A 22321-nucleotide genomic window follows, 5' to 3' on the forward strand; every position below is an offset into this window, starting at 1 on the left:
CTGGTATTACAGGTACATAAGACCACCACTAATGATGTGCACATTTCTGTCGGGGAGGGCACTGGAGAAATGACTCAGAGGTGGAGTGCTTACTGCTCTTCCAGATAGGACCCAAGTTCACTTCCCAGTACCCACATCATTGCTTCACAACTGCCTCCTGTGACTCCAGCTCCAAAGAGATCCTGCACTTCCGGCCTCCCCAGGCACCAGCATTCACATGCACAAACCCACACACTGGCATTCACATACACGTAATTGAAATGACAAATATTTTTTAAAATTCCAAAAAACAAAACGGGACTCAGGAGTTTTGAAAGGATCTTGAGACTGAAAAAAAAAAAAAGAAAAGAAAAAGAAGAAAAAGAAAAAAAAACCCTAAAGCCGAAAAATCTTCTAGAAGCCCCTTTTGTCCAGACTCAGCCTGGCAGGAAGAAGGAAAGCAAGCACTTCCCTTTGGGACTAGGGTGAGTGCTCAGAAGTCAGACCCCCACCCCCACCAGGACAGTGGGGTCTGATGAGAGGTAAAGGCATATCTGAAACCCAGCAGGTTTCCTGGTAGCCATGACCCATGATGACCTTATTGCTTCCCCCAATCTGAACAGGCTGAATGAGAACATGTCTGTGTGTGTAGCAGACTTCGGGCTCTCCAAGAAGATATACAACGGGGACTACTACCGCCAAGGGCGCATCGCCAAGATGCCAGTCAAGTGGATTGCCATCGAGAGTCTGGCAGATCGAGTCTACACCAGCAAGAGTGATGTGGTAGGTGTGCCATGGCCAGGAGTGGGTGATCATGCAGGGCATGGGGTGGGTGACCAGACCTGAGAAACTCCAAGGCTCACAGGACCTGTCTGTGGGGCCTGGACATGTCTGGGGAATGTATGAAAAGTATGTGTGCAAGGCTGGAATATATAGAGATGTGCAGGTTCATCTCTGCATAGTGGCAGGGTGGGCAGTTTAGGTTAGGAAGCAGTAGTGACCAAGTGTGCCATATAGTGTTTGCAATGTGGACATGAAGGGTGACATGTGAATGTGTGTATGGGTGTGCACATCTCTACATCCTCCTAAGTCAGTCACCCGTGTGTGTGTGTGTGTGTGTGTACCTGTGCCAAAATCTTTCAGTGCATGCTTGTGATACACCCATAGATACCGTTGTCAACAAATGCCCATGTAAGTGTTGAGTGCGTGCCTGAACTCATGTGTTGGAGGTGTCTTTGTATAGGAAAGACCCTCTCACTCCCTTTCCTACTCTGACAGTGGTCCTTTGGTGTGACAATGTGGGAAATCGCCACCCGAGGCCAAACCCCCTATCCAGGAGTGGAGAACAGTGAGATTTATGACTACCTACGCCAAGGAAATCGCCTGAAACAGCCGGTGGACTGCCTGGATGGCCTGTGAGAACCTTTGGGACTCCCCAACCCCGCCTCAGAATTTACTCCGGCCCTTAGTTACCCACACAGAACACTCAACATCTCCAGGACTGGCTAAATGTGCATGGAATCCCATAGAATATTGAAACCCATTTGCCTCTTACCAATGCCCTGAGCCACTGTGCCACTCCTAGTCAGGCAGTGGGGTGCAAGTTTGGTAAAGGTGCCTTTTCCAGCTCTGCCTGTTGTGTGGAATGCAGACTGGGTCAACCCCTTTCTGCATCAGCCAGGTATTCTTAAAAACTGCATACAACCTTCCTGGGCAACCCTGGCCTTGGGATGCCAACCTCCCATGGTCCCTCACCTCCCGTGTGCCTCACTGCCCCGGGGGCCCTTTGCAAAGCCCTCTACTCTGACTATTGACCTTCTCCAGATTCTCAGATCTCGGAGCTGCTAGCAGGATCCTTTAGGATAGCTTATCAATCTTTGTGGCATCTCAGCGTGCAGAGAGGGGTGTGACATTAAGCCAGTGCTTTGAGGTTAAAGAGAGTATGTCGCTTGGGTCAGGAGGAGGTAGTATGAGACTCAGACTCCCCAGGCTTCCTTTGGGCACTCCTAGACCCAAAGAGGATGAGATTAATTGCTAGCCTTTTACAGAATTTACTGGAAGGCAATGATATAAGTGCTTTACTCGTATTGACTCCTTGGATCCCTTCCACGGTCAAAAGAAGTAAATAGGCATTGTTATCCCAGTTTTGAAGATGAGAAAATTCAAGTCTACGGGGGGGGGGGGCATATCATTTGCTGCTGTATGAGGTACTACACTTCAAAATCTAATAGTTTAAAACCAGCAACGTTTATTTCATAATATCTGAAGATCAGAGTCTGAAAGCAGCTTAGAAGGGTGATTCTGCAGATCTGTAACAAGGTTATGAAGGTGGCTACATATGAAACTCGGAAGCAGGAAAGCCATTTTCAAGATGGCACCTCACATGACCTGTTCCTTACCATGGGGACCTTCATAAGGCACTTGTGCTTCCTCACACAACAATCCAATGTACAAGAGACTGTACAAGGAGTAGTTGCCACAACGCCTTTTATGACTTACTGTTAGAAGTCAAACGTGTACCATCTCTTCTGCTGAGCCAGTAGCAAATCCCTACACTCAAGGGGAGGGGCCTTAGTCTCAAGCTTTTGAATGGTGGGGTGTCAAAGAATGTGAGGACATAGGTAGATCAGTCTAAAAGACTTCTAATCCACCCCAGACTCCCTTAGATTTCCTCCACCCACTTGGAGGTAAATGGCAGAGCCAGGCCTTATATGAGAGTCTGTTCTGGGTGGCCATACTGGGACAGTTTGCTCTCAAATCCTCACTAAAAACACTCAAGAGCCAGAGAGGTTTCCTAAGGTTTTTCCCAGTTTCAACATCTCCTGGCCCACTCCAGAAACTTGGGAATTTTCAACTTCCTGTAGATATCTCTAAGTTGCTGAGGTTTTCTGTAGTCCCCAGTCACCCGAGGGTCCTAAAGCCTCCCTTGAACTAGAGTGCTCCCCTTCAGAGTCCTTGCTCAGTTGGCCACCCTTTGCTTTACCATTGTAGATACGTCCTAATGTCCCGGTGCTGGGAGCTGAACCCACGGGACCGGCCAAGTTTTGCAGAGCTTCGGGAAGACCTGGAGAACACATTGAAGGCTCTGCCTCCTGCTCAGGCGCCTGATGAAATCCTCTATGTCAACATGGATGAAGGCGGAAGCCACCTTGAACCCCGCGGTGCTGCTGGAGGAGTTGATCCCTCAACCCACCCTGACCCGAAGGATTCCTGTAGCTGTCTCACTGCAGCTGAAGTCCACGCTGCTGGGCGCTACGTCCTCTGTCCTTCTACAGCTCCAGGACCTACTCTGTCTACTGACAGAGGCTCCCCAGCACCCCCAGGGCAGGAGGATGGGGCCTGAGACAATCTTCCACCTGGGGCGCCCTCTCAGGAGCCAAGCTAGGCACTGCCACTGGGGGAAACCTCCCCCCACTTTGCCACTCCAGGCCTTCTCCCCAACTGCAGTATGACCTTCCATCCCTTCTCAAATTCTGCACAGAGAGGTGTGTCCTGCTTTCTGTGCCATAGACATCCCATCCATAGAAAGAAGGGTTGGGTTGCAGTCTTGGAAGATCTTAAGTCCCAGCATTCTAAAGTCTAAGGTTAGAGACTAGATTTCAAGGTTCAAGGTCTCAAAGATGATTTAAGTCCTTGGGTCTAAGGAACCAAGATGCTGGTTTCTAGGTCTCAAGTGCTATTTGTTGTAAACATGGCCCACTGTTCAAAGGTTCTGAGATTCTGCGACTCTAGATTTTTCTGGTTCTAAAACACCATGCCCCCATAGTTTTCAGTTGCCCGACTCTGAGAGTCCTGGATCTAAGATCTTGTGGTTCTAGACTTTATTTTTCTGGAGCCCGAGATCCTAGAAGTGGAAGCTTCTAGATTTTAAAATTCTAAAGGTTCTAGGTAATGAAGGTTCTAATGCATACTGTTCTCAAATTTAACAGTTATTCATATTGTAATACTCCAGATCATGTTTCAAACTTTTATTTTCTTAATTTCTAAGATTCCAATGATAAATTACAGCTTCTGAGGCATTATGATCATAGGTTCTTTTATATAAGATCCCGCATCTCAAGGGAATAAGACTCTAGAATCTGAAATTCAAAAGCTTTAAGAGTCTCCAGCTGAGTTTCTAAGGTATGTGATGATAATCTAGAGTGTGGTCCAAGATTCCACATCATATGCTCCAAGATTACAGTCAGTAAACTCTAAAGCTCTGATGTTGACCTGCTTTTGATCTCAGGCACTATAAGATGCTGTGGGTCCAAGACTCTGGGTCCCAAGAGGCTCACAGTTAATTGTGACTAACTAGACACCAAAGTCCTAACCATTTCTAATGCTGAGCACCTCTTGGTTCTGTGTTGCCTTCCGCCTTTCTAGCACTTAATTAAAGGTTCAAGAATACAAATTTCTAAAAATATTAAGGATCTAAGCACAGTAATTTAGGAATTCAGTGTTCTGAGGGTCTAAGGTTCACAGGTCTAGAATATTAGGTACGATGCCAAGGTTGGAACCTTGTGGCATTCTTCTCTCTAAGCCCTTTCCCTCCTTAGCCACCTATGCTCCCTCCTCTCCTCGTGTGGGGTGTACCCACCTTAAGCCTGTGCAATGCATTGGGAATGCCTTTCCTCTAAGGAATGGACCATCCCCCTCCTTTTGGGCCATGTTGCCTCCTTGAGCCAGTCCCTCATCCCTGTCTAAAGTGTGGACTCTGGTGCTTCCAGAGAGGCTCCGATCACATAAAACTTTTGTCAATCACTGTTCTGTCTCCTGTCTCCATTCAGCTGTGCTATGGCCCCTTTCCCTGGAGATTCCATTTCCCCATTGTAGAAAGAAGGGCTGCTGTGTGCAGTAGAAGCTCAGGCCTGAGGATGGAGGACTGCTTGTAGGCTATCATGGCTTACATAGAGGATCTCTACCTCAAAAAGAAAAAAAGGGATAAGAATGGTTTGATGGACCTGGGAATGTTTTCTTCATTAGGAATGGTAGACATGAACCATGCACATAGACAAATATATACGACTGAGGAAAGGTAGGCTCTCAGAAAGCCATGAGGAATGCGTGAGCACACGTGCACACATGTGCACACACACTCAATATACATATATTAGAAAGTATATATATATATGCATACACACATATATAAGTATATATGGAAACACAAAGAGATTGTGGGTTTTATACATACACACCAAAGTAATAGATATGAACTACTAAACATGCACAGGTACACCTAATCACGAATACAAAGACACAGCTATTCAGCCATAGTAACAGAAACACATAAACCCACACTGGCAAATCTGCAAATGTCAACAGGCTGGTACTCACCAGCAATAGGAAAAAAATTGTTAGTAACCAAGACACAGAATGGCATTACACACATTCGAGAATCAGATGTGTGCCTGTATTCCCAGCACGCGTGAGGTGTAAGCAGGAAGCTCAAGGGTTCGAGATGTAAGTAGGAAGCTCGGGTTCAAACTCATTCCTGATTACACAGAGAGATCCAGGTCAGCCTGGGCTACGTGAGACCCTGTCTCAATAAAGAAGAAAACAAACACGCCCAGACCTGTGGTGTACTAGCACAACAGATTGTCACACAGCCAAGCATTCAGATTGACAAGGAAAAATGAATCAGAACACCTTAATCCATGGATGCACAAAAGAACTCCCCAGTCCACTTAGGTCTTCACTTGTTCCTGGGTGTGGTGGACTCGCGGATATAAAAATCATAGGCGGCGCCCGACCGCCCCCCGGTGGTGGCTCCTGAGAACTGGGTACAGTTCAATCTGGGCCACAAAGTGTTGCTCTTTTTTTTTTTTTTTTTTTTTTTGGGGGGGGGGAACAAATTATTGTGGGAGCTGGGAGGAGAGAGGAAGTCGGACGTGGGCGAGGGGCGGGGTGTCTGGACTGGAACCTCCAGGCCCACGTGAGTGTCTGTCCCGCTGCTGAGTGGGTGCTGTGTGTCTAGGTTGCTGTGGTATAAGTTTGTAGCGTGAACTGAAGCTTTGTCGTGCGATGCTGCATGTTTGTGGCACACCTACACTGCCGTTCGAAGTCTTATCCCGAATTGATGCTTTGACCTGTCAGGTCTATTCGTCTATTGCATGATGTTTGTCTTTATCTAAGTAGAGAGTGATTGTGGCTTTTGTTGGGTGTTAAGGCTAGGGATTGGTTAATAGTGGACGTTTTGCATTGTGCGTCTTCTGAACCAGGGGCGACAGGTGTACGGCTTAACACGAGGCATAATTACGGATCCTCGTGTTCGATGTGGTTAGTATGGACACCAAACAGCAACGCGGCGTGAGCAGTTAGAGGATTCAAGATAGAAAGCCGCGAACTTCAGCAGCCGTGTCCAGAGCGGGAAGGCTCTATGGTCGAATGCAGAGCGGCCTGTCCATGCAACCACAGAGAGACGTACTATCAAAGGGAGGGGTGCGATTTAACACCCAACTTTTCTCCTGCTGTTAGCCTAACCCCCGCTTTCTACCCTTCAGCGCTCTCCAGAACTCATTTTTTTGTTTCTCGTAAAAAGCAGCTGGGTACATAACATATCCTCATCCTCTTAATCGCTGTCGGTACTAAACATCCCTGTATTACGGAGAACTTTGCAAGCCAAGCCTCTCAAGAATGGCCAATCTAGTTAGCTTTTCCTAAAGCGCTCAAGCGACGGCTGTGAGGAAATGTAACCGGAGCTACGATTGGCGGAGAGGTTGTTTTGAAACCGCCCTAACGGCAAGGGGCGGTCCCTCCGCGACTGAATCTCCTTCCGGCTTCCGAATGGCGACAGGGAAGACCAGGGTTGGCCGGCCTCTTCTCCCCGCATTTGATTGGTTGTAGTGATTTTGCCCGCTTCTCTGCGAGGGGCGGGAGATCTAGACCAGTCAGAATGTGTTTTACAGAGCTTCTGAACGAAAGGCGGCTGCGAGCGACCGGGAGAGCATCCTGAGATCTCCTCACTCATTGCTCCACAGCGTTACTCCCTTCCCTCCTTTTGACCGTACCGGGGCCAGCGCGCGGACGTTACCCAATCAGTGCTTGCTCCGCCTCTTGCCTTTTCCCGCCCTCCGCTTTAGCCGCGACTTCGACGTAGGCTAACGCTTCCTCTACGGCAGCCCCTGAACCCGCTTATTGCCGTTCTATTGAAAGCCACACTGTGATTGGCCTAGTCTCCGGGCCCGCGCCCGTTGCCCGACGCGCTGACCAATTGACACCCGTGTTACATCGTACGGGTACGGGCCAGGGGGAGGAGGCGACGACGGCCATTTTGAGCCGCCGCCGCCATTGGAGTGCCCCCCCCCTTTCCCCCTTCGCCTCCTGACAGGCAAGGTTTAGGGGGGACAGAGCCCTGGGAGGCCGGGCCGGGCTCGGGGGCCGCCCCGGGGGCCCGGGCCATGGATGTGCGCCGTCTGAAGGTGAACGAACTTCGCGAGGAGCTGCAGCGCCGCGGTCTGGACACTCGAGGCCTCAAGGCCGAGCTTGCAGAGCGGCTGCTGGCGGCGTTGGAGGCCGAGGAGCCCGAAGAAGAGCGGGAGATCGAGGCTGACGACGAACCGGGCTTACCAGAGCACAACAACGAGGAGGTCGAGACCGAGGGGGGCTCCGAGCTGGAGGGGACAGCGCAGCCACCGCCGCCCGGGCTGCAGCCGCACCCGGAGCCCGGCGGCTACTCGGGGCCGGACGGACATTGTGAGAGTGCGCGGGGCGGGGGGTCGGGGAGCCTGGAGTCCGGGCCGAGGACGGGCTGTGGGGACGCGGGAACTCGGTTCCACAGAGAACGGGGAGATGGTCTGGGGAGCCTGGATCTCGCCACCTGCCGCTGCTGCACGGGATCTGCGGCAGGGCCCCAGGGCAGCCTGAGGGCGGATCCTGGCCTTCGGTGCAGGGAAAACCCTGGGGGTAGGGGCGGTAGATTTATATATGTTTTTTTATTTTTCTCTAAGGCGACTAGGGTACGAACGAACGGGTGGGGAGGACTTCACATCCTGAGATTGGGAGACCGGAAACTGGTTTTTTTGGGGGGCGGCGGGGAATCGGAAGAACTAGAAGCTTTAGGGCAAGGGGTGTCTCGGGGAGGGTCTTGGAAAATGGTGATTTGAGCTGACAGCTTGAGTGGCCGTGCCAGCCCCCACCGTTTGGGCAGGATCTCAAAAGCCGGATTTCCAGGTAGGGAGAAGAATTTAGGGTGCAGGGCAGGGAGAATTTTGAGGCCGGTTCTCCGATTTTGCGGTCGGATGGGTTACGGGAGATCTGCTTAGTGTTGGGGGTGGATTAGTGTTGTGGAGCTGCGGGTGTCCGAGGCTGGGGAAATGGGTCAGGCGCCTCTGTATTTGGCAGGTGAGCTTTTAAGGGATAGTGAAAAACCAGCCGAAGATTGGATCCGCGCCCCCCCCCCAACTCCTGCTTTTCAGGCACAGCTTGGATATATGGTACTGGGAGATCCGGGCTATCTAGTTGGCTTCTAGAGGAGGCTCAAGAACTTTGGTGGCAAGGAAAAGCAGTTTGTTTTAATGGACAAAAGACCTAGGGGGTCTAGAATTGGAAAGGCTCTTAAGACAATACCCCATGGCTCCTGCTGAATGGCCTTGCATTGTTATCTATAAATGGTTTTCGAAACACAGATAATGAGTTGGAGAAAATAAGTTGATAGCAATTGGATGAACTGTGTGGTGGGCTTAGGACCTTTGTGTCCAACAGGGTTTATGCAGCTAGCACATGTGGGGGAGGGAAGCATGGAGAATTTGAAGAAGAAAGAAAACCTGTTGATTTGGCTGGGGGCCTCATATTGAAACTGAGGGAATATTCCTTTCCAAGAGAGGGCTCCCAAGTCCCCAGAAACAGTGACTTGTGTGCTCAGGGAGTCTAGGGGGAATTTGATCAGCCAGGAAGTGTAACTCTTAAGAGCTAGGATTAGAGCAGCAGAGGAGACCCTGGTGTGAGAGGGAACCTGGCGTCCAAGGCTTAGAGTTTTTTTCTGAGATGAAGGTACTGTAGAACTTGGGACTAAACATTGCGAGAAAAAATGAGGCCTCAAAAGTAACTTGGGATTGGCATCCGGTATTCACTTGTTCATGAGACATGGGATCCTGTGGAGGGGGTACCCTGGGCGTAGAGTGGTCTAGGGATTATCCATGTACTGGCAAATGGTCAGTTCCCTGGGAAGGAGGGAGGCGTGGCCTGTGAATATGTCTGTAGCTGAGGAACCCTGGCAAGATGGCTTATGAAGGAGCAGCAAGGGCACAGTCCTAACGTTGCTACTGCCAGAAGGGTCTTGGGAAAGGGAGCTGATGCTTCGGGAGCCCAGTCTGTGGACTCAGGCAGACTGTGAAGTTAAGCAAATCATTTCCCCTCTGAGCCTCTTTGTAAAACAGGAATGGTAAGAGTCTCCTCCCAGAGTTGTCAGTCATGAGATTGCATGTCTAAGGGACTTCACACCAGGGTTGCCTGTTGTCAGGGGGATGTTGTAGAGAGTAGAAAAGGATCTCGCCATCATATCCTCCCTAGGCCAGCCTACCAGGGGAGAGAACATGAGCTTTCTGGGGAAAACGCTATCCTGAGGCTCTGGAGGAAGCAGAATGGTTTGAAGAGGCCTTGTATTCCAATTAAGGAGATACTCTGTCCCCTGTTGTGTTGTGCCCACAACACACATCTACAGTAAAATCCTCTAAGCCCTCTTCAGGTCCCTCCCCAGGACTTCTTCATCCTTGGTAAATAGACACTTGTGACTTTCCTCCCTTAGGACTGCTGCTGGTTTGTGCCCAGATGTATTTGTCCTCTGAGGAAGAGTTCAATCAGTTAACAAGTGGCAGCATATTCTATCCTCCCTGTGGTTCTGCCTCACTGCTCCTGGCACAGCTTCTAGCAGGGCTCTGGAGGCACCCATCAGCACACTTACCCCAGGGACAGAGAGCTGTGTGCTGCCCGTCCTAAGTCCATCAAGTTCTCTCTTCTTTGTTTCTGCTGTAGTTTCACATGAGATCCTATCCTTTCCCAAGAGTGCTCTCTGTTCTCATCACTGAGCCTTAGACTGGATCCCCTTCTCAACTCTTGGTGCTTCATATACTGTCAATATATAATTATGTAGTATAAGTGTCTGTCAATGTGTGTCTGTCTCCCTAAACTGGATGTTTCAGTGGGACAAGTTCGCCTGTATCGCAGGGTCCAGTGTACAGCTTGCATTCCTTAAGTAGCTACTATTGCTGTTCTTACCCCTCTTCCTCACCTGGATCCACAGAGCACTTTTCCTAAGCACTTTTAACTCCAGCTACTTGGGGACCTATTCCTAGCGAGCCTGGAGGCTATTGTGAGTTCAGAGGTTTGTACTCTTGTTGGCTGTGCTGGAGGTACATGTACAAGGCCCTCCATTTTATCATAAGTACAGCCAAAGGCAGAGGCAGGCAGGAGTGCTCAGGCCACTGATGGGACTGGTCAGAGGGCTGGATTGTGCCCTAAGTTTTGAAGATTGGGCCCTGAAGTAAACCTGAGTGATCCACCTTAAAGTAGAGACCAATGTTAACTGCTTAGTGAGGTGCCCGGCATATCTTAGAATGGCTCCCACCCTGGAGGCTAAACTTGGAGAAATCCAGCTGCACTCTTACTCTACCATCTCATTTTAACTGAAGAACTTCTTCCTCAGCTGGCTTAATGTATTCAGTTTCTATAGAGCACAGTTGCAGATCTGTATGTAGACTTTTGAGACAAAGAAGACATATACCATAGGCGTTTGGAGACGCCCATGTCTATATAGGTTTTCACCTGAAAATGTTATTCTTTGTCTTCTGGCAGTCTGACTCACCCAAGTAAGGATGCTGTCTTAGTTACAAGAGTCTTTCCAAATGTATTCATCTAACTACTTTTTCTTTTTTAATTTTAAGATGTAATGGACAATATTACCAGGCAGAACCAATTCTACGAGACACCGATCATCAAGCAGGAAAACGAGTCAGGCTATGACAGGAGGCCATTAGACATGGAGCCGCAGCAGCAGGCCTATCGCCCAGGTAGGAAGTCCCCACACTTTCTTTCCTAATGAAACAGAATCCAAGTAAGACCTTGCCGTCTTTCTCTTGGGCAATTCTTCTGGCCTTTGTCCCTCTGGCAAGGTTTTATTTGGATTGGGATTTTGGTTTTGTTCTCTTTGGGGTTGAAGATTTTATTCTTGTTTTGGTTTATTTTTGAGATAATATCCTTACTAGGTTGTTCAAGCTAGCCATAAACTGAAAAAGGAGCTGGGACTAACTTTGTACTCTGGGTCCTTCTGTCTTTTCCGGTGTTGTGCCAGCACCCTGGAAGGGTTAGACCTGGGGGCTACTGCTTGAGCCCTAGAGCCTTGCAATGTGGGAGCCAGAAACAGTGTTCTGAATTCAGTGTGGTGGTCCCTGTGTTCTGAAGAACACCTCTCCAGGAGACTACTCATTGGAAAGGGGTTCCTTAGCCAGACACAGCTATGTAGAAAAATGCAGCATAGCTGTCCCACCTTGTGGAGATTTATTGTGTTCATTAAAGGCTCTGAGAAGTCTTAGATTGAAATAAGCCTCATATTGTGTATTTAAACTCTGCACTTCTAAAACCTGCATTATTGCAGAACAGTGTTTTCCATAATCAGCAGGGAGACAGATAGGATCACCTAGCTCCCTTTTTGCGAGGAACTGACTGGTCTAATGGCAAAACTGATGCTAAAACCCCAGAAACTAGCTCAGACCAACGTTCTTGGTACATGAGGTATATTTCTGTCGTGTAAGTCTTTACTGTTTAGGGAAAAAAAAGTCCTGCTGTTGAAATGGGCTGAACAAGAACTGTGGCCACTCCACTCCTGGTGTTTTAGTATTTTAAAAGAAAAGTTTGTTTGTTCTGAGGCAGGGTCTCACTGTAAAGCCCAGCTGGTCTGGACCTCAGGAATCTTCTTACTTTAGTTTCTCAAATGCCTAGATTACTGGTGTGAATCACCACAGCCAGCCCCAGTGTCTTTTCTTGTGAATCTAGTTGATCCTATCTAATTCCATTCTGTTTCATCCATCTACTAAGTAAAATCCCCTGGTGGGTACTTGTGGGTGGGGGGCTGCTAGGGACATTAAAGAATGTAGGTTAAACTATAGGTTTCTGTTAGGCTCTGTCTTAGGGTTTGGTTTCTATTGCTGTGAAGAGACATGGCAACTCTTATAAAGGAAAACGTTTAATTGGGCTGGCTTATGGCTCAGAGGTCCATTATTGTCATGGTGGGACATGGTGATATACAGGTAGACATGGTGCTAGAGAAGGAGCTGAGAGTTCTGCATCCAGATAGACAGACCTAAGGGGGAAAAAAAACTGAGCCACTGAACCTGGGTTTGAGCATCTGAGACTTCAAAACCTGCCCCACAGTGACACACTCCAACAAGACCATACCTACTCCCCATAATAGGGCCACTTCCTCTGGGTCAAGCATTCAAACACACAACTGTGGGGACCATTCCCATTCAAACCACCACAGGCTCTATGAGACTTGTGGGTCATTTGGCCCAAGGAGATGGTTTTTCTGGGCTGTTAACAAACACCAGTGGTCTCTGAGTCTTGTCTGTGCTAAGCCATGGAAAAACTGAACCCAATTTCTGCCCTGGAGAACCAGAGACATTGACTCAGAGATTGGGTCCCTGTGCCAAAGCTAGGGAGTGACTTGAACAGAGTCATTGGATGAAAGGATGCGAGTGAATTGCATCAGCAGCAGGTGGAGATGGTGCCTCTCAGGACCCTCTCAAAGAGTAAGGCCCCATGAATCCATAGCTTGTTCTTTGTTAGCCATCAATTCATGGGATCTGTCTGAGATTGGGGCTTTCTTAGTTTCCAGATGTTATACTCCTTGACATCTTTAGTGTGATTTAGTGAGGCTTCAAGAAGAACTGAATGGCTGACCCTCCCACTCATCTGATTGGGCTTTGTAGGAAGTGACTAAGGCAATAGAGTTTGCTGTAGACCGATAGTACTCTGCTGAGTTCCTTCTCCCCTGCTTTTGTCAGAAAGAAGCTCTGTGAGAATGAGACAAGCTCTCTGGGAGTTTACAGGGTCTTCACAGTCTCTTAGGGCTCATTCCCTCTTGACGCAGGCCAAGATAGCATCTTTTGAGTCAGCGTTCATGAACCTTCAGAACATTAGCCAAAAGCTGTCGTTCTACTTTTGGGTCATTTGAGGAGTCTTGTCCTTCTTAGTGTTGAAGGCCTGCCTGTCTTGAGGCCTGAGTGTTTGTTACCTGGCTAGCAGACTGTCACCCATCCAAGTCATCCTGGCTTCCTTGGATCACTCAGGAGGCCTCTGGAGCTCAGCCCTTCATTGTAGTCACAAACCTGCCAGCATCATCTGGAGTAAAAGGAATTGGAGACCTAGTAATCCTAGGGTTTGCCGGGTGTCTTGACCATCCTGATTCATCCTGACAGTAGAACTGAAGACAGAAATGAAGCAGGAAGCACCACCCAGCTTCCTTCCTCCTGACACCTCACAGCTCAAACAAGACAGACAACAGTTCCAGAGTCGAAAGAGGCCTTTTGAAGAGAATCGGGGCCGTGGGTACTTCGAGCACCGGGAGGACCGAAGGTGGGTACGTGAGACACTCTTGTCGTCGGTCTCTACTCACTGAGTGGGGCTGAGCAGAGTTCTCTCTTCTCTGGTATTCCTCCCCTCACTGGCTGCCAGATTGAATTTACCTAAGCTTTGATCCTTCCTTCCGCTCCTCCCTGCTTATTACCTGCAGAGCAAATTCCAGGTACTTTAGATTTTTACCTTTAAGATGCCATTCTGCCTCTTCAACCCTTCCCCTTACTGCTTCTGTAGCTTTGCAGTGTCCTTTTGTTCTTTGCCTTTTTCCTTTCTTTTTAAGACAAGTTCTCATGTAAATTCTAACTGGCCTGAAACTTACTGTCTTCCAGGCTAGCCCCAAACTCACAAAGATGCTCTAGCCTCACAAGCCTCCATTCATGACTAGTGTCTGACTCTTATTGGCCACTCTGGATCCCTTAATTTGAAAGCTGTTTCCCCAACCTTACTTCCCAGCACAACCCCTCCTGCCCACCCCTCGTCCAGTCAGCATTCATGAGATGCCTCTTGGGGACTAGACACTGAGGATATAGAAGCTCTTTGGACAGTGGGCTTGCCTTCTGCTTACCCAGATAGGGCTGGGGATGGACTGTTACAAGTAAAGCACAAACTCAGGGTGAGCAGCCAGAGATGGGAGTTTTGGGAGCTCACAAAAAGGCGCGGCCTTTTCTCTGGCCATTTTCCTTTAGGACAAGCCCTCCCCTTCCCTTCCCTCCAGATCCTGTTCTACCCTTCCCTACTTCCCTCCTTTTGACTCCTGTCAGAAGCCTTTTCCAATTGTGGAATCTAGAATAGCTTCTTGTCTAGTCACATTTTATTTCCCGTCTGGGGAAGTCCACCTCTAACTAGTCTATTTAAGAGAAGGGGTGGGGCTAGGTGTAGCTCAGTAGTAGAGCTCTTACCTAGCACTTGTTAGGCTCTGGGTTCCACCCCCATCATGGCAGAAGAAAAGAAATGGAATGGATCTCCTGGATGGTAACTGAAATTAGGACAAAGAGCCTATGTCATGCGAATTTCTTCTTCCTCCCTCATAGCCAGGGTCAGGAGCTACATACTGATGAAGAGCAGAGGAAGGATATTAGCTCTAATTTGGAGCTGTTGGGGAAAGTATAGACTTAAGATTCCATGAGTCTGGCATAGTGGTGCAATTACTTTAATCCCAGAATTTGAATTTCTGTGAATTCAAGAAAGGTGGATTTCTGTGAGTTCCAGGGCTACGTTGAGAGACCCTGTACTTTTTTGTTTGTTTGTTTTTCAAAAAAGGGTTTCTCTGGGTAACTTTGGATCCTGTCCTGGAACTTGCTCTATAGACCAGGCTGACCTCAAAGTCACAGAGATCTGCCTGCCTCTGCCTCATGAGTGCTGGGATTAAAGCCATGCACCACCACAGCCCAGCCAGAGAACCTGTCTTTAATAAGTAAGTAAATAAAGTTGCTGACTTGAACCAGCAGGACTGGGTGGCTCTTCCCTAGAAGAGCTCCTGCTTTGAAGAGTGTCCCAGCAGAGATCACCAAGGTGTTAACAAAACACCTTTTTGTTGTTGTTGTTGTTATAGAAAGATGTCTTGTTCATAATTAAGGACACTTTAAATGAGTGAGAGGCAGGAAAAAGTGGATCATATCATAACCTTTCAAATGCAGGATTTTAACAAGCCTGTTATATAGGTACATTGCAATTACTGTACTATGTCCAGGCCTTTCCCTTTCTTTGCCCTTACGGTCCCAGCTTGAGTACTGTGGCCTCCTCTCAGCAATATTCAGTGAGGGCAGCAGTTTGCAACAAACCTGCAGAGAGTATTGGGTTAGAACCTTAGAGCGTGAGAGAAAGATCTGAAAAGATTCCATGAATGATTCTGATGACCTTTACAGAACAGTCTATTTGTCTTTGTTTGTTTTGTTTTGTTTTTGTTTTTTTTAGGATAGGGTTTCTCTGTGCAACAGCTCTGGCTGTCTTGGAACTAGTTTTGTAGACCCGGCTTGCCTCAAACTCCCAGAGTTCCACCTGCCTCTGCTTCCCTAGTGCTAGAATTAAAGGCTTGTGCCACCACTGCCCAGCCCATTTGTCTTTTTCTTAGGCTGGGAATTAATACTCACTACCCTCGTCAAGTATTTGGTACTCCCCTGAGAAAACAGTTGTGAGCTACTTGTAAATCTCAGCAAAAATTTTATTCCTATTCCTCCAACTATTGCATGACTTACCCTCTTTCCAACACAGGGGCCGTTCTCCTCAACCCCCTGCTGAAGAGGATGAAGACGACTTTGATGATACCCTTGTTGCCATTGACACATGTGAGTCCTGAAAGTGTCCTTCTGATTCTACCTTCTCCCCGTCTGTGTTGCAAGGCCATGCCCTGATCTCCATCATCCCTTTCTAGCACAGCTCCAGAGCCAGGGCACTAGTATGGAGTCAGGCCTACTCCTAAGTGTTTCTGTCAGGTCCCAGGCAAGCTGTTCTACTTCTCCCTACTGCTTTACAAAGAGGAGTGATACTCCCTTCCTACCTCAGGATGTCCAGTGAGACTTCCGAGATAAGGTCTAAAAAGGAATATGAAAACCCTGTACCACCCTGTGTGCAGAAGGGGGTTGTCTCTAGTCAGGGAAACCTGAGTGCTGCTAGGGAAACATAACTCTTTGACAACTGGCTTGCCAGTTTCCATCAGCTGCCCCCTCATGTTACACCTAGTGAAACCAATGCCACTTAGACTTTTGATACACTGGCCTTGTTCTTTGTTCTCCAGAGTATAAGTGGCTTTCACCCTGACTGCACATCTGACCACTCTGAGAAAAGATTATGGAGGGCCTGGGCCACCAAAGTCAGTCTAAGTGGTAAAGCTAGTGAGTGTTTTTACATACACCCAGAAGTCTACTCACCTTAAGAACGGTGTACTTTATCAGTGCAGCCGGTATTTATGTATTGACAATAGTGTTTCAGCCTGCCAAGAAATGAAAGCACTTTGTGGGCAAGGTGGTAAGGAAAGGCTTCTCTGAAGTTGTGACGGTTTCTTCCAGAGTCAGCAGTATGCATGGGACAGTAGGTGTCTGCCTGCTGTATTCCTGGACAGCAGGTGTAGTTCAGATCAGAAACTCACACCACAGCTGGCAAGAGAAATCTGCTCTTAAACAGTCGGCACTGGGAGGTGGTTAATGTATATGGTGCTGGGGGTGACCCTCAATATCCTGAAATCTCAGTTTGAATCTTTAAGGTTGTTGACCCTGTCCCAGGGTCATGACACATTCCCTTCAAAGGTATTTACTACTGTTTCTGAGGGACTTCCTGAAGCCTTTCCGGAACCCAAACATCAGCCAATTTCCTGGGGTTTTCCTCCACAGATAACTGCGACCTGCACTTCAAAGTGGCCCGAGATCGGAGTAGTGGCTATCCGCTGACAATCGAGGGCTTTGCATACCTGTGGTCGGGAGCCCGTGCCAGCTATGGGGTCAGAAGGGGGCGTGTGTGTTTTGAAATGAAGGTGAGTGGGAAAGATAGACAAGACAGGAAGCAGGTCTGTCCTTTGGAATAGCCTGCCACCAGCTACCTTGATAAGACTCGTGACTGTAAGATATTAGATTGAGTTTAGACAATGTCCAAGTAATCAAAAGTATTATGAACTATTACAACGTCACTGTCTCAGAAAAGTTGGACAATCATATTCTTTTCTGTGGTAGAATTTGTGTCAGGTAGTACAAAGTCACACAGTCTAATGGTGATGTTTGTAAAATGGGCAAAGGAATTATCTAAAGGAATGAATGGGCTCTTGGGCCAGGAAGATGGCTCAGCAGGTAAGGGCACTTGCAGCTGCACCTGACAACCTGCAGTCCATATCTTTACCCACCTGGTGGAAGGAGAGGATCAATGACCAAAAGTTGTCCTCTTGACCATGGTGTACACTCATACATAAAATACATAAGTGTAGTGTAAAAAAGAGAGTGGACTCAGATTCCACTTCTTTACAGGGAAGCTAGAGGGAGAGCAGAGCAGAGAGCTGCCTGCATTGTCCAGTACCAAAGTTCCATGTCAGCTGTACGACAGTAGTACATGTCGTGTGGAACAGGAGTTCAGCTTGTAGAATTAAAAGGTAAAAGTTACTAGCATGTCTTTTCTGTGTGCCCCTCCCCCCCAGGTCACGTAGATGTTAACAGTCTTGGGCAGGCGGTGTAATGCTTGGGAAGTGACTTCTACCCTTAGCATTGGGAAAAATTCTTGTGTATTCTTTGTATGTCCAAACTTATTTATGATAGTATCTGTAGAGCCCTTCACACATAAATAGTATCAGTGCTGAGCTCTTCGTGTGAATTATTCCATTAATCTCACAGTGTTACCATGAGTAAGTACTCTCACACCCCAGTCTAGAGTGCAGCTGAGACAGGACTATTCTACTGACTGACACACCATCGATTGAAGACACAGTATTTAATGGGCCACTTAAATTCTGTCAAGCTACATGGCTTTCTTCTGTGAGTTGAAAGATGAACTGTTCCCTCACAGGTAGATAGGGAAAATGTCTGAAAGTCAGTGAAATGTAGTATCTTTCTAAGGCTACAGACCAGTTCTGGTAGATAGGGAGACCAGGGAGCCATCATGATGTAATTGGGTAGCGCAGAGTATGGAATTAAAAAGCAGACATTCTCTTGTGCTCCCACCCTATCCTTTCCCTTTAAAGGGAGTTTAGAGGGAGAACAGGGCAACACAGATGTTAAGTGTGCTTATTGTGTCTTGGATTTTTTCATACTCTTACCTTAGCTCTGCCTCATCTTTTTAATTGGTTTTGTGACTTCGCTGTACCATAATGTACCTGGTTCCTTATGGATGTTTTTCTTACTGGCTTTTATAAAACAGTGTTACCTTGATATCCTTGCACACCCACACTACATCCTTGGCACCTAGTACCTAGGGATGATCTAGAGTACATGGTTACAAAGTGTGTGCACTTACTGTCTTGTTTTTATGGTGCTGAGGATCCAGCCTCATACATGCTGGGCAAGCGCCTTTTCCAGTGAAAGTTTATTTTCTCTGCAACAAATATTAAGACTGAAAAGGAGGGGTGGGGTGTTTGGAAACACTCTGTGGTGCCTTAGAGTCCCTGCCATCATAGTAGACTGTTGGGAGCTGCTTGAGTTCCTCTTCTGGTAACCAAGTCTTTTCTTTTTTTTTTTTTAACTTCTCTATCTTTTTGTCTGTCTGTCTGTCAGTCTTTCTGTCTATTTACTTTTCTACCTATACCTATCTAGCAGGATCTCTGGCCCACGCTGGCCTTACCCTCACTGTGTAACTCAAGCTGGTCTTGAATTTGTAGCCATTCTCCTGCCTCTGCCTCCTGAGTGCTGAGATACTGGCATGAACCACCATGAAGCACTGTTACTGTTTTTTTGCCTGATACTTACCTCCTACATTACCTCATAATCCATCAGCTTTGAGAGAATCAATGCTGAGTCTTGTTGTGTTCTGTCCTCAGATCAATGAGGAGATCTCCGTGAAGCACCTTCCATCTACAGAGCCCGACCCACACGTTGTCCGTATTGGCTGGTCCTTGGACTCTTGCAGCACTCAGCTAGGTAAGAAGTCAGCCAGGCAGTGCTCAGTATAGAATGATTACCTTTCCTCTGGATTCTCGGGGCTCCTAAGCTGCTCTTCCCATTAGCGGACTCAGAACACCTGCCCTGGGGTGGAAACAGGTGCAGCTGATGCTACTGTATCACTCACTGCCTGACTTGAGGACCTGCCACAGAACAATTCTTTCAGAGTTAATTCTTTCACTTCTTTTAGGAGAGGGTCCAAAGTTCTCTTCAGAGAGAGAACCGTTCCCCTTTATTTTAAACCATTTCTGCCCTTGCACAATACTGAAATAAATTCTTAAACCCTGTTAAATTCTTTATGGATTTTCTGTCCAGAGTAGGACATTTCTTTTGGTTTTTATACATACTCAACTGGGTCATGCTATGCAGTTTATGTAGTCTGATTTCTTTTAATATATAATGGGCTAAATTTTGGAAATAAATATGGTTTCTTAACCCAATGCATAATTTTCTCTTATATAGCTTTCTTTCTTTTTCTTTCTTTTCTGTAATGGGTGCTGAGAATCAAGCCTAAGATGTCACAAAAACCCTACCACTGAGCTACATCCCGACCCTATTGAATTTATTTAACAAGTTTCCTTTTGTTGCTCATTTAAATTAATTGCATCTTTTTGCTTGAATTCCTATTCTTGTAATTACTTGACAACTTTAGACAAATCTTTAAAAGTAGATATGTTAGGTTAATCCTCAGCACCACACACACAGAAAGATACATCAGGTTAAAAGGCCTGTAAGGACTGGTGAGGTGGCTCGGCCAGTAAAGAGCACTTGGTATATAAGCCTGAGGACCTGTGTTCAGTGCTTGGAACCCTTGTAAAAATGAAAGAGAACCGACTCTGCGAGGTTGTCACCTGACCTCTCTACATGCCCACTCACACACAATAATAATAGCTACTTTTTTTGCTTTTATATGTGACAGCATTCTTTATTTAAGACTCATAGGTTGAGGGACTGGAGAGGTAAGCTGTTAAGATCACCAGTTGCTCTTTCAGAGGACCAAGGTTCATTTGCCAGCATCAACGTGGCAGCTCACATTGTCTGTAACTCTCATTCAGGGGACCTGACACCCTCACATAGGCTACACAGAGAAACCCTGTCTTGAACTCCCACCCCCACCTCCAAAAAGACTTCTTTTTTTTTTTAAAGAATTATTTCATCTTTTAAAAGAAAAAGTACAAACTGGGTAGTGGTGGAGTATGCCTTTAATCCCAGCACTCGGGAGACAAAAGCAGGCAGATCTCTGAGTTTGAGGTCAGCCTGGTCTACAGATCTAGTTCCAGGACAGCCAGGGCTACAGAGAGAAACCCTGTGGGGGCTCTTACAGAGTAGCTAAGTTTGGTTCCCAGCCCCTCTATCAGGCAGCTCACAACCACCTATAAACAGCACCTCGAGGCACCTGGACCTGCATGGTCACATAAATTCAAACAGGTTGACACACACACATAAAAAATAATGTTTAGAAGTCTGTAAAAGAAGGGCTGCAGGAATGGCTTGGTGTTTGAGAAGCTCTTCCTGAGAACCCAGGTTCAATTTCCAGCACCCACATGGCAGCTCACAACTTTCTGTAACTCTTAAGATCTGACACCCTCACACAGATGTACATGCAGGCAAAACACCAATGCACTTAAAGATAAATTATTTTTTAAAAGAAGGAGTGGTGGCACACTTGGAATTCCAGCTTTTGGTGTGGAGGCAAAAGGATCAGAGTTTGAGGACAGACCTGGCTCTATAATGAGTTTGAGGCAAGCTGGGGCTACATGTTACCCAGTCTCAACAAAACATACAAAATCATAGGTGCAGTTATAAACTAAGTCCCAGCTAGCCAGGAGGAAACCGTCATCTCAGTTTATCTTTGTCTTCATTTTGAAGTGGCGGCAGTGACATGGTGTCACACACCCTTAATCCCAGCACTTGGGAGGCAGAGGCAGGTGGACTTTTGTGAGTTTTAGGACAGCCAGAGCTACACTGTGAGACTGTCTCAAAATAGTAAAGACAATGATTGTGGCAGCTGTAAAGATGTTGTGTCCATCAGAGATTTAACCTGCCTGTGCCTTCCTTCAGGTGAAGAGCCTTTTTCCTATGGTTATGGAGGCACAGGGAAGAAGTCTACCAATAGCCGCTTTGAAAACTACGGAGACAAATTTGCAGAGAACGATGTGATTGGCTGCTTTGCGGTGAGTGCTGGCAGCCTGTGGGAATTGGCAGGGCCAGGTGCCTGATGTAGACTTTTTCAGGGTACCTGTATTGTTGTCTATGCTTATCCAGCCACTCTTTCCATATGTTACTGTCTCTGGTGGTTTGATATTGTCTCCTCCAGGGTAGGGATTGCTGACTTGTGTGAGATTCTGCCATCCTTTCTCTTCTCGTCTTTATGCAGAGCTGATTATGGTACCATGAAGATTTGAGGACTTCAAGTGTACACAACTCCCTCTGTCTATGGTTACCACAGTGACATTTTCTAATCAAACTTGAGAATTTCTTCCCTCTGTTGGGAAATAGCCAGTCTGCTTTCAAAGGCATTGTATTAGTGTTGGGCCCCCATTGGCATCACTTTATCTTCCAAATTGTTTTTTGAACTAACCTTAGTTGAGCTGACCTCCTATTGAGCCCTGTCCTCTGGCAGAGCAAAAGCGTAAGATGGAAGGTGTGTGTGCTGCTGCATTAGTTCTGGAGAGTGGTGACCAACAGTCACTGATTGGGTGATAGCTTTTGGCTCTGCACCCAGACTTGCTGAGTTCAGCTGTTGTTCTAAGGCTCACAGCGCTGTACAACTTCCCTTTGAGTCTCCTCCAAATAAGAATCTTTATACTTACCTCTTTTGTGTTGAGTTTTAACCCATTACAACCACTTAGAATAATAGGAGGCACATAGTAAATGCTCAGTAGCACCCTTCCATACAGTCAGCATTGGTTATCACAAGCAGTCTTGTGAACTGTGTCATGAGGTCCCAGAGGAAGGGAATGCCCAGAGACTATGTCCCTGGAATCTTATCTTTTCCCTTATTTGTTCACATAACTTCTTTTAAAAGAAAGTTCCTCTCCTACTGTCTCCTTCTCTCTCTCTCTCTCTCTCTCTCTCTCTCTCTCTCTCAGCTTGGAAAATTATTTCAAACTTAGAGGCACGGGGGAAGCAGCTCAGTTGATAGAGTGCTTGTTGGGTATGTAGAGCCCTGGGTTCAGTCTTCTTCATTGCAGGAAACTGGGTGCAGTGATGTCTATTAT

The 22321-nt window shown here is 47.2% G+C and overlaps 2 protein-coding genes across 6 annotated transcripts in view; both read left to right on the forward strand.

Moving 5' to 3' along the window:
* Axl (AXL receptor tyrosine kinase) overlaps window positions 1–4724 on the forward strand; it is a 30747-nt gene extending 26023 nt beyond the window's left edge. For both annotated transcript variants that reach the window (XM_048440840.3, XM_048440847.3), the window contains 3 exons: window positions 603–762; window positions 1258–1394; window positions 2971–4724. In XM_048440840.3, coding sequence (XP_048296797.3) covers window positions 603–762; window positions 1258–1394; window positions 2971–3322 — 649 coding nt within the window. In that variant the 3' untranslated portion in view covers window positions 3323–4724. The remainder of the gene's footprint in view (window positions 1–602; window positions 763–1257; window positions 1395–2970) is intronic.
* Window positions 4725–6857: 2133 nt separating this feature from the next.
* The window catches only part of Hnrnpul1 (heterogeneous nuclear ribonucleoprotein U like 1), a 34520-nt gene continuing 19056 nt past the window's right edge, over window positions 6858–22321 (forward strand). The window contains exons 1-7 of one of the 4 annotated variants that reach the window (XM_048440858.3): window positions 6858–7653; window positions 10839–10964; window positions 13371–13527; window positions 15742–15815; window positions 16857–16996; window positions 18980–19079; window positions 21162–21274. In XM_048440858.3, coding sequence (XP_048296815.1) covers window positions 7359–7653; window positions 10839–10964; window positions 13371–13527; window positions 15742–15815; window positions 16857–16996; window positions 18980–19079; window positions 21162–21274 — 1005 coding nt within the window. In that variant the 5' untranslated portion in view covers window positions 6858–7358. The remainder of the gene's footprint in view (window positions 7654–10838; window positions 10965–13370; window positions 13528–15741; window positions 15816–16856; window positions 16997–18979; window positions 19080–21161; window positions 21275–22321) is intronic. The other 3 variants (XM_048440860.3, XM_048440866.3, XM_085694097.2) reach the window with 3 other exon arrangements.

This window comes from Myodes glareolus, chromosome 1, assembly GCF_982192425.1.
Source record: "Myodes glareolus chromosome 1, mMyoGla1.1, whole genome shotgun sequence".
Taxonomy (NCBI): Eukaryota; Metazoa; Chordata; class Mammalia; order Rodentia; family Cricetidae; genus Myodes; species Myodes glareolus.